At 38.9% G+C, this 12606-nt stretch overlaps 1 protein-coding gene across 18 annotated transcripts in view; it reads right to left on the reverse strand.

Moving 5' to 3' along the window:
* The window catches only part of LOC115850451 (metabotropic glutamate receptor 7-like), a 151950-nt gene that overhangs the window by 35979 nt on the left and 103365 nt on the right, over window positions 1-12606 (reverse strand). For 2 of the 18 annotated variants that reach the window (XM_060285988.1, XM_060285939.1), the window contains one exon: window positions 6973-8942. The exons of 15 other annotated variants lie outside the window; for them this stretch is intronic. In XM_060285988.1, the coding sequence (XP_060141971.1) occupies window positions 8883-8942 (60 nt within the window). In that variant the 3' untranslated portion in view covers window positions 6973-8882. Of the gene's footprint in view, window positions 1-4217; window positions 4450-6972; window positions 8943-12606 lie in introns of those variants that run through there. One more of the 18 variants, XM_060285829.1, reaches the window with a different exon arrangement.

Genomic DNA, 12606 nt, shown 5'->3' on the forward strand with positions numbered 1-12606 from the left:
TGAAATGAACTAATTCAAAAATAAGATTTCTTCTTTTTCTTTATGATTTACATTATTCTCAGAGTTCAGTTACTTGAAGAGTTACTTTTTTTTTAAACAGAACTAAGGACTTTCAGGGTTCAGGTGCTGTAAGATTGTCTGAATTATCTGAGTAGCAATTAGCTAAGCACAGGTGTAAAGCATCTGATTTACTCCCTGGTGTTCTTTATCTTCTCATCCCACTAAATCCATATCCCTTGTCTAGCTCCAGCCAGTAGAGTCGGAGCTTGTTTTACTGTTTAACTAAAGTTCAATTTAAATTCTCTCTACCTCTCCAGTTTCTCAGCCCTGGTTACATATTATAATCACCTGGGGAGATTTCAAGCCCTACTGATGCCAAAGTTTTACCCATCATGGATATTTGAGGAGGGACCTGGAATGAAATGCCCTAGCTTATGGTTTTTGGAGCCAAATCATAGTCTACATTGAGCCAAATCATTTGCGAGATCACCTCTAAAAAGGAATTTATCTGTGGTGACTAATGCTCTTCCTTTGTCAGTATGCTTGTCCCTCTTTGGGGGAAAAAAGAAGGGGAAAAAAACCCCAGCAGTTGGGCTCCTTGAATTACAACCTGATGCTGTGGAATTAGTGTTGGCTCAGAGCGCACATCTTCGGATACCCATTCTCTCTCCTGCTTCCTTGCATGAGCTTATATCCTTGGGCAGTTTTTCATCCACCACCCTGTTTTGATTCCAATCTTAGCAAGTAAAGTCTCCCCTTAATGAAACAGCATTTCATGAGACTTACTGGGAGCATAGGTCTGTTCCAGACCTATCCTATGTTAGCTAAAGCAGATATAAGTGATGTATTTTTGGCATTCATCCTTGTGGGTTGGAGAGAAAAGACAGAATTTTATCCTTTAGGTGTCATCTGACTGGGCAAATGGACTCTTTCCCTCTACTGCTTACCGTGTAAAAAACTGAGGGTGTTACCTCTAGAAGGTATCTTCTAGGTATCAAAATAGTTCAGATAAGTCATATTTCTCAGTAAAAGGTGACAAAACTATGGCTTAGGTGGTGAATTTTCCATGTCAATTTGTCTGGGCCACCATGCCCAGTTATTTGGTCAAATATTATTCTGGATATTTCTGTGATGGTGTTTTTGTGTTTTTTTAAATTTTTATGTTTTATTTATATTTTTGGCTGCATTGGGTCTTCGTTGCTGCACGTGGGCTTTCTCTATTTGCAGCAAGCGAGGACTACTCTTTGTTGTGGTGCGCGGGCTTCTCATTGCGGTGGCTTCTCGTTGCAGAGCATGGGCTCTAGGTGCACGGGCTCAGCAGCTGTGGTGCACAGGCTTAGTTGCTCCATGGCGTGTGAGATCTTCCCAGACTAGGGCTCAAACCTGTGTCCCCTGCATTGACAGGCGGATTCTTAACCACTGTGCCACCAGGGTAGTCCCTGTGATGGTGTTTTTGGATGAAATTCATATTTAAATTGGTGGCGGACTTTGAGTAAAGCAGATTATCCTCCATAATATGGGTGGGCCTCATCCAATCAGTTGAAGCTCTTAATAAAACAAAGACTGACCTCCCTGTCGCAAAAAGGAATTCTGCCAGAAGACTTACAGAAATTGAACTGCAAGTCTTCCTAGAGTCTCTAGACAGGCTAACCTGCAGATTTTGAATTTATCAAGCCTCTATTATTGTGTGAACCAATTGTTTAAAATCTCTCTCTCTCTTTCTCTATCTTTATATAGATATGGATATAGATCTAGGCATCAATATCGATATCTAGATCTATATCTATCAGTATATATGGGCACATTGTATACACATGCTGTTGGTTCTGTTTTTCTGGAGAACCTTGACTAATACAGTGGCCCATATAAATAAAAGGATGAACCCAAGTTCACCCAGGTAGAAAGCAGTACAATGAGAACTGGAACTTAAGGCCTCATGACTCATTCAGCTGTGAACACTGACCCAGAACTGGAGTCCACACACTCTGGCCCACTGATCAGATCTCGCTTGACTCCTGGTTTTGTACATAACGTTTTGCTTGAACACAGCCGCACTCATTCATTAACGTATTGTGCATGGATGTTTCTGTGCTACAGCAGCAGATGGGCAGTTGCAACGGAGACGTATGGTACAGAAAATCCAAAATATTTACTATCTGACCCTGTACAGAAAAGATCTGCTGACGCTTGCTCTAGGATGCCATCTGATTTCTGATAGCACCGAGGAGAATAATTCATGCACATTGGGATAGATTGTTAATCTCATGTCCTCCTTAGGTCAAAGATCTCTTAAATGCTCACCCTTGCAATAGCCAGCTTGGGGAGCACTGTCTGAGGATGCAGAAATATTTCTTGCCAGATCTTTCCAATCCACACTGCTCCCTGACTATGGTTCTTAAATCCTAATTTTAAAAAAATTTTTTATTGGAGTATAGTTGATTTACAGTGTTGTGTTAGTTTCAGGTGTACAGCAAAGTGAATCAGTTATACATATACATATATCCACTTTTTTTTTCTTTTTTCGGTACGCGGGCCTCTCACTGTTGTGGCCTCTCCCGTTGTGGAGCACAGGCTCTGGACGCGCAGGCTCAGCGGCCATGGCTCACGGGCCCAGCCGCTCCGCGGCATGTGGGATCTTCCCGGACCGGGGCACAAACCTGTGTCCCCTGCATCGGCAGGCAGACTCTCAACCACTGCACCACCAGGGAAGCCCCAATTTTATTTTTTTTTAGAGTCTTTTCCAAATAGCCCATTACAGAGTTTTGATGGAGTTCCCTGTGCTAATAAGAAGAGCAGGTTCTTATTAGTTATCTATTTTATGTATAGTAGTGTGTATATTTCAGTCCCAATCTCCCAAGTTAGCCTCCCCGCCACAATCCCCTGGTAACCCTAAGTTTGTTTTCTACGTCCGTGCCTCTGCTTCTAAAACCTGTCTATTTTAACCAACTACCACTCATTGCTTACTGTCTCTGGCTTCATGTACTTGATAATAAATCTACTTCTTTTTCTATCCTGGATGACATGTTCCAAGGACTGAGATAATATCTTATTCTACATAATTTGTCCTTGATATTGTCTATCTTGGGGTCTTCATCTATGTCCCAAAGAAGACAGTCACTCTGTCTTCTAGTACTACTACTAATACCACATTTTATGGCATGAATTTGACCCAATGCACTGAACTGTATCCCTTTAGAAGCTGTATGCAACCTGTCACTGGGTTTTAGCACAGGGGTAGAACTCAGATTAGTGTTCATATTTAAACAAATCTACTTGACCAGAAACTTTTTGTCTCACCATTTATTACACAAGTAACTTCTGTCTTTGCATCTATGATGTAAATATTTTTAATTTACTAAATTATCTGAAAAATTATTTAGAGGGCTTCCCTGGTGGCGCAGTGATTGAGAGTCCGCCCGCCGATGCAGGGAACGCGGGTTTGTGCCCCAGTCCAGGAGGATCCCACGTGCCGCGGAGCGGCTGGGCCCGTGAGCCATGGCCGCTGGGCCTGTGAGTCCGGAGCCTGTGCTCCGCAACGGGAGAGGCCACAACAGCGAGAGGCCCGTGTACCGCAAAAAAAAAAAAACTTTAAAAAAAAATTATTTAGAGCTTCCGTTTCAGTAGGCATTGGAATTGCTGTGTTATGACTATTTCATTATTTTATTTCCAAGTGTTAAATTAGGCTTCAAGCTTTGGCCAAGAGTAGACAGGAAAGGGTTTCAAAAGAAAAGAATAGTGGGAAAGACTTCTGATGCAAGGGAGACTTAATAAAGATTTGATTTTGAATCAACAATTTATAATAATGGTTTGATTTTGAATCAATAATTTATGTCGGGCTTCCCTGGTGGCGCAGTGGTTGAGAGTCCGCCTGTCGATGCAGGGAACACGGGTTCGTGCCCCAGTCCGGGAAGATCCCACATGCCGCGGAGCAGCTGGGTCCGTGAGCCGTGGCCGCTGAGCCTGCGCGTCCGGAGCCTGTGCTCCGCAACGGGAGAGGCCACAACAGCGAGAGGCCCGCATACCGCAAAAACAAAAACAAAAACAAACCAAAAAAATAAAATAGTTTATGTCATTGCAAAATAGCTCCCTGGTGAAATTCCATTCTTTGGTAATCATTAAGTACAGAAATTAACAATCAAAATATGCAGTGATCTTCTTCATTTTCTAAAAACAAACCTATATCTAGATGAGAGGAGAATTCATCTCATAACTCAGGCTCTGGACTTATGACTCCAAGTCCTGTCTTCTTTCAAATATACCTGTTAAGTTTCTGTCTAACTTCTTGAGCATGAGGTAATGGCTTCAGCTTTCATCCTCTTCCTCAGTATATAGCTTGGTGAGTATGAGTAAGGGATCTAAAACTTGAGAACTTGGGTTCAAATCTTGACTCTAAAATTTACTTGCTGAGTACTCTTGAGCATGTTATCTGTTTTACCTCAGTTTTCTCACCTATAAAATAGAGATAACATTACTTCTCTTAGGGAGTTGCTATGACGGTTAAAAGAGAAAATTCATACAATGCAAGAATTTATCAGTTCTTGGAACACAATAAATACCGAAAAATAATGTTAGCCATTATCAAGGCCCCCTCATTTTATGGATAATATAGATTAGTTTATATAGGTCTAATATTTACATATACATAAACAGTTTGTACCTATGTGTGTGTATACGTTCTTCTTAGAAATTGAGCAGTCAACATTCACATCTAAAAGTATGTGCTCTGTGAAATGTAGATCTGTGTACAGACACAGTGCTATAGTTATCTATTGCTACATAATAAAGAAGTCCAAACTTAGTGGTGAAATAAACAAAAATTTTAATATGTGCCCAGATTCTGTGGGTCAGCAATTCAAACAGTACACAGAGGAGATGGCTTGTCTCTACTCCATGACTGATGTCTGAAACCTCAGCTCATGAGGATTCAGATGGCTGGGGCTGGAATCATCTAGATAATTTTAATTCACATGTCTGGCCCTTGAAGACTGGGCCCAACAAGGACTGTTGACTGGAGTGCCTATAGATGGCTGCCCATGTGGCTTGGACTTCTCATAACGTGGTAGTTAGGATTCAAGATAGAGTATCCCAAGAGAATGAGTGTCCAGGGTTGAAGCATTCCACGAGAATCATGCAAAAGCTGCATGACCTTTTATGACCTAGTCTTAGATGTTACATAAGATGTACATCACTTTCATTATATACTATTGCAGGCTTTGGAGACCTTTTTCCATAAAGTGTCAGACAGTCAATATTTTAGGCTTTACAAGCCATAGTCTCTTTTGCAACTACTTAGCTCTGCTTCTGTGATGTGAAAACAGACACAAACAATACATATACTAAGGAACATGGCTGTGTTCCAATAAAGCTTCATTTATAAAAGCCGGTAGAGGCCTAGACTTGGCCCACCAGCCATAATTTACTGACCCCTGCTCTATTGTTTGAAGCCATGGAAAGCCTGCCCAAATTCAAGGGAAAATGCCCACATCTGGATGCGAAGAATGGCAATGAATCTGAGACCCTGTATTAAAACCACTACATATGGGATATTTATAAGAGGATCTGTCTGCATACCTTGTTTCTCCCATGTATGGTGGATATGAGGTATTGGGACATCTTACATCTCTGTAAGCCTGGGTCAGGGTCAAAGTTGGAATCTGAACTCAATGACCTTGATTTCTGGAATAATTGGTAACTCTAATTATGATATGCTTACACTCCTTACCCCAATAAATATACCACAAAAGATAGATTTCAAGTAAACAATTGCTTTATGGCAGATTTTTATTAAGTCTCCATTGACTGAATTATTCCATTTTGGTTGGAAAGCATGAGTTTTGTTTCTTTCCTAAAGAGATCTGCAACTTTTCAGATGTGGCATTTCATTCTACTGAGAGGATGATGTAGGTTTTTATAAACAGAAAAAGCAAGGCAGGCTGAGTTCACTCAGATCATACTAATGCTTACAGGAATAACCGAAACTGGAACACAGGCTTCCAGGTTTTCCTGTCCTGTGCTCCTTCCGGTAGGTGCCATTGTCTGCTGGGTCTGGCAGTAATAATTTCTGACCTTTACCTCTCTACGCTGTTGTGAAGTGGTTTGGGGCTTTGTTAGCTTTCTTATGAGTTTGTACTAAATTGTGTCCATAAAGTAGGCTGAATTGCTCAGGGAAGGATGATAGCTGTTACTGTGTTATTACTGCTAATGTTGTGTTGGTTACCTTTTTTTCTTTTCTTTTGTCCAGTTGTATTCTGAACTTAAAAGTTATATTATCTGAAATGAAAATGTGCATTTGGTGGAAAACACTAATTTAAGGGATGAAAATTCCTGATGATTGCTTCAGTCAACCCTTAATACACACTGAGCTTCATTAGTACATAGACAACTCTCAGACCATTCCCTTGGAAGAGGTCACATAATAAGGCTTTGTGTTGATTTCACATTCTGTTCGGTAGAGACAGAACAAATTAGAATAATTAGCTGGTACAGGAAAGCACAAAGAACTTTCTTCTGTTTTTGTGATGCATCCCGTTATAAGGGTTGAAAATGAGACTGGAGGTAAGAACGTGAAACTCAGAAGAGCAAAGGAGAGAGGATATTGTTTCTTTGAAAATATTCTTTCAGTGTTGGCCCAGAAGAAATATGAAGCTGAGGATATTTTTTTTAAATGATGATTTTTGTGTTGATGATGTGAGTGTGGAATTAGTAAGAATCAGGAAGCAAGTATCCTTTTCCACAAAGGACTTGGGAGCAAATGAAACCGTAAATACTCCCTGCTCTTGGAAACCCTTTTGGAGCTATAATCAGAGAAGGGTAAAAGGCAAAGCCTCAGGGCAGAGGTGTTCAGAGCAAAGGGATAGGAGGAAAACAAAAGGAGAGTGGATATGTTTAGAGCTGTCATTTTGAAATTTACCTGTTTCTGATTCAGTGCTGCTTTGCTGCTGTGTTGGTCCAGTGGAAATCCTCAAAGCAGGAGCAGCCGTATTTTAAAATAATAAGGTTAGAGTAAGTGACTTTAATCCAGGACTCTTTAGCTCAAGAGCACAGAGGAGAGTGTGAGGAAAGAGTGAGGCCACAAGGAAATGTTCACTGGGTACATTTTCCCCAAACCTCACTAACTGGGAGAAATTGACCACTGGATTATGTGCTTGAAGGAAAGCAAAAATGCTGAAAGCAAAGAGTGTGGAACTTGTTTAGAAAGCAAGCTGTATCATTTGGTCACACACTGATGATAATAGCATTGGCTGAGACCTGACCATTTACAATGAAGGCACTTCTGTAGGTAATAAGTTCCAGGAGGGCCAGAACTATGTCTCTTTCAGCATTTAGCATGGTTTAGCGTCTGAGAGGCCGGTACATTATTGGCATATAGTAGACTTAAAAATGAATATTTGTGGGTTGTCTGAATGAGTGGATGTGTGTGATTCATATCCTATTTGCAGGTCCTATGCCCTACAGTGGATTTTCAGTGTCAGGTTGTGAAAGTATTTATGACGGGGATTGGCATTGTTCCCTATCTACTGGATAAAGATTACACATGAAAGGACTTTACATTGACATCCCAAAAGCCTCATAGGAATTACTTAACAAAAAAATAAAATTGGATTCTGTATAATTTCTAATTTGTAAGGTGGCCACAAAACTGGTATTTCAGCCAGTCCTCTGGTAGTTCCGATGACGTCCCCATGATCACCCAGGCATAATCAGAATGGCTTTAGGATTTGGGAGCCAAAATGTCCCTCAGTATTTACTGCTTTGCTCATCCATTTAAGAAAATGGACTATTGAAAAAATAGCTTCAGACACAATACGGCATTTTATGATTTAGCATGAAATCTGAGAAATATAGAGGTTATCTGAAGCCTGCAATGGTAAAGTTCCCTCTGCTATTGAAGTTATTGTCTTTAAACAAAGATTCTACATCAGTAATGCTATATATATATATATATATATACATATATATATATATATAATGATATTCAGGTTAATTTCCTGTTCTCTCTAAGGAAGTAATTGGTTGGTTGGTATGAGAGATGCTGTGGCTCCCAAGGGTGAAAAGTAGTATTTTGTTGTAATTTCCATCTACCTAAGGATGGGAGAGGCCCAGTACACTGCAGTCAGTATATTATGTGGAGCAGGTTATATTGTGGTTTCTTTATGAATTTTTACATGTTTATTTTCTATGCAAGTTTGTGTGCTCCTTTTTGAGTTTTGGTAGATAAGTGTTTTGTAACTTTGGAATACTTGGAGTTATATATATATATATAACTTATATATATATATATATATTTTAACGTAATAGTTAAAGCCGTGGAGAATGTACTAGTCTACCTAGGTTCAAATTCTGGCTTTACCCTATGACTTCCCTGTGGCTTCCTCTGCTCACCTATTAAAAAGGAGGATAATAAGACTGCTGTGGTGAGTTATATACTAAGTGCTCTTTAAGCATTTGCTATAATGATTATGTATACTCGAAGGCAAGGAACTTGCCCCTTGATCGTCTCTGTATTCCTAGTGCTTAAGAAGTCCTAGTGCTTTTCTAGTGCATTGTCTTAGGATAGAGATAGCTCAGTATAGTTCTTCTCACTATAAAGTACTGTTACATTGAAAGTCTTTGCTTGTGTACTAATAATCTATGACATATCTGCTGAGGACAAGGAAAGGAATAGTTTTAAAACTGCAATGGATAACAAAAGATTGTATGATGTAATGCCTTTACTAATTAATTATAAAACTAACAAATGATCATGGTAGAAAATTTGAAAAACTCCTAGACAAAAGAGAGATCAACAAAATTTGGAGTAACTTTCAGAGTGTAGAGTTGTTCATGAATATTAGTGCTTTCATATTTTCCAGGACTTTAAGTAGACTCTGCTTCTTAAGAGTCTATTCATGATATTTTACTTTAATGATGTTTTCATCATGGGGACACACAGACACAGAAATCTGTTTAAAAAAAAGAAAGAAAGAAAGACATGTAAATCACTGATGTTTCAGATAGCCACATGAAATAAAGTGAGAAGGGTCAACAAGCTGAAAGAATGTGGAGTAGCATCTCCTTAATTGCTTACATAACTCTGATAATTACCTCTTTGTGGATAAAGTAATTAATGGAGAATCTAATTCAAGAAAAATGTATGAACTTCAAGCCTTCTCGAGGCCAAGTATTTCTTTCCACAAAAGGTTACTTTCCACGGCCATTCTTCCCTATTATCAGACAGGGAAAGAGTATTGTATGGCAAAGGATCTTCCCGAAGGAGGGTGTTTCCCACACTGATTGTCATAAATGACTTCGGAATTACTGTTGCTGTATTACCAAAATCTTAAACTAGGATATTTTTGACAAATGCGGTCCTTAGTTAATTTTTAGAGCTACAAACTGTCAGATGGCTCTGAAATAACAATTGTCTGGGTATTCTTCAGGGTGATCATAATATGGTAATGACGTTCAAGTATCACTAAAAAGGAGGAAGGTGTGAGTCTTCCTTTGGTTCCAGAGTGAAATGCGAGTTGGAGTTGGAAAAGAGGTCCACAACCAAGTGTTAGAGAAGGAAATGTGAGGTCATTAGTGAAAAACCAGGTTTAAGTTAAGGTGAAGAGGCATGAGGAAATGGTCAACTGTTATAGTATTACAAAGATCATCAAAAAGCATATCCATGAATGTGGTTCGTATTGCAATCTGCTGAAAAACAGACAAATATCCTGGCCTGGCCTTCATGGAGATTATATTTTATTGATTCTGATAATAGATTATTGTTGAAAAGGGCCACCTATAAATTATAACCATGCAAAGGCAGCAAGATAATTTTTTTTCTTTATGTATGTGTTTCTCATTCCTACTCACTTCTCTCTTAGGGGAAGAGAAAATCACAAAAAACAAAAATGTCAAGTCTCAGCTATTCATTTTCAAAATAATTTTTTTATAAATTCCAGTGGAGGCAATAGGTTAACTGTTAAGATTTGTAAGTCTCAAAAAGCTAGATTTTTACAAAGTGTAGCCAAATTTTATTCCATAAATAATAGCTTTGGAAAGAATATGCGATGATGCAAAGTTGGAAAAAGCTGGTTTTTCTTCCGTGAATGGCTTCACTGTGTTGGGAGAAGAGGCAGAGAAGAAATCAAAATAATTAAACATGGGGTGAGTTTTCCTGATAGGGGACTCTAGTGCTTTAAAATAGACTAGATAATCCTAGGGATAATCTGAGGGTAGAACAGACCAATGCCTCATTTCCAATCTGGTACCCTGGAAGAAAACAGTGTATTTCCTTTGAGGTCTTGAGAGCTTTTTCTTCTGCTTTGTTTTGGTTTTGGTTCATTTTGTAATCAACCTTATTAAGGTATCATTTACATACAATAAAATGCAGACATTTTTAGTCAACGGTTCAGTGACTTGTAATTAATGTATACATTTGTATAACTACCACCCCCATAAAGATAGATAACAATTCTAAAACCCTAGAAAGTTTCCTCCTAGGCTTTTGCAAAAGTATCCCCATCTCCCACCCCAAGGCAACCACGGATCTGTTTTTTATCTTTAGAGATGACTTTTGCCCAGTTTAGAATTTCATGTAAGTTGAATAATACAGTAGGTGCCCTTTTGATCTGGCTTCACTTGCTCAGCACATGGTTTTTGAGATTCATTCATGTTGGGATGTTTTAAACCAGAACTTTAGCCTGCCTGGGTGGCTGATGTTGTCTGAAGGCACCTATAGGTACATCTGAGTCTCTGGCATTGTCACAGTCTGTTCTTGGCTCAGTATTTTCAACTTTACTAAGAAGCACAAGGTTGAAGTAATGAAGATCATTGTCAGTATAATGGAGGTGAAGTGGGTTCTGTTATATAATATTCTCAGCATAAATTGACCTGCTTGGAATCATTGTGTTGATAATCGACAAGGATACTCTTCCTCCAAAAACCTTGATACTATAAAACTTCTAAAGGACGCTGTCCTAGGACTCTTTTAATTTTCATGTTTTGGGAAACATTTCTGGAAAATTCAAATGCTCACAACCTGAGAGAAGCAATTATTCACCTGAAGGCTGACTCTGCTAAAGTTGAGTTGTCCGACCTTTACATGCTGATAGAACCCAAATAGCCTTGCGAAACAATGCTCTCTTATTGGATATAAGCATATAGATTGTTTAAGATGGACGTGTATATGCAGTAAAGTGAAAAAACAAAGAATCTTTGAGTTTCCCTTGCTGGGTTTTTTATTTTTTCATTTAAGTTTCTATAGCGTATGCTAATAGTTTAGGGTAACTTCAGGTTAGTTTTAGGTCCAGTCTTTACATAAATGTTGAAGTATTCCATACCCACCTTTTTTCTACCTTCCTTCTTCTCTTCCATCTTTCCTTTCTAAATTCTTATAATCCATTATACTTAATCCTGCATTTGCTGAGGTGGCAATTAGTGTAGGAAAATTGAAAGCACTGTGAAATTTTGCTGTTCAGAATCCATGTTGACCAAATTCTATATTGAGAAAAGGTCTGAATTTACCCACAGTAACCCTTTCTCAGCATCTCTGAATAAAGGCCATAGAAACTGGTCTATATATAATATCCTGACAGGTATGTAGAATTCATAGCACTTGCCCTCAAAGAGCTTACCTAGCGTAGATGCATATGAATGCATTTAATAATTGCTTAATTGGCAGCAGTGCCAACATACACTGTTTGGTTTTATATCATTCTCATTACCTGCTGATTACCACTGTATACATTGCTAATGGCGTGGTTTCTATGGCTTGTGAATTTCACGGCCAAATAATATGTAATTTATTGCACACTTTAGTGTAGAAGATGGAGACTCCATAACTTTTCATGTGCTCTTTGCCACTTTGGAATGCATTACACTGAGATCAGGCAAAGTAATAAATTTATTTCAAATGTGCGTGATAGCTAAACATCAATTAGGACTGATGGGCAATATTTCTTCTTCCAGTAACATAACAGTTTTTAAAGACTAAGCCATTGAACGTGGAGTTACTGAACATGGGACTCAGTTCACTGGGATCCCTTCTTAGAAAAATAAAGGACAACTTGAATTGGATTTGTGTGGCTTATTCAAGTAGTAACTAATCAACTACATCTTGGTGAACTTAATTTGTCACAATCGTTTGGTATTTTATTAACTCTCTTCCCCTTCTTCCCCCGACTCTCACGAGAACGGACCATGAGTATCTTAAAACATACTAAGTCGTCTTCCATCCCTGTTAATCTAAATACAAAAGCACACTTTCCTTATCCAATGTAACTGTCTTTTAGAGTAGCTGGGGTTTTAATTCTCTACAAAATTAAAACCAGCAAAGAGAAACATTTTCAAGGAACCATCACATTGTAGAGCTTTAGAAAGAAGACTTTAGAATTAAGGGCAACTATATCATTTTATAGCTAAAGCACCTGAGGCCTAAAGTAGGAAGGTAACCATCGAGGTCAGGGAAAGGTGTGGAAGATCAGGTTTCAAGCTAAGGAAGAGTCTACAGGGACTCAATCTGAGCAGGTCAAAAACTGAAAGGAGACCACGAATGTTCTGGGAAGGCTGGCATCGGGCCTCCAGTGTGGGATTCAGACAGGGAGTGGGCCTGGGGGGAAACTGAGCTTCTGCAGTAGG

Source organism: Globicephala melas, chromosome 1, assembly GCF_963455315.2.
Source record: "Globicephala melas chromosome 1, mGloMel1.2, whole genome shotgun sequence".
NCBI lineage: Eukaryota > Metazoa > Chordata > Mammalia > Artiodactyla > Delphinidae > Globicephala > Globicephala melas.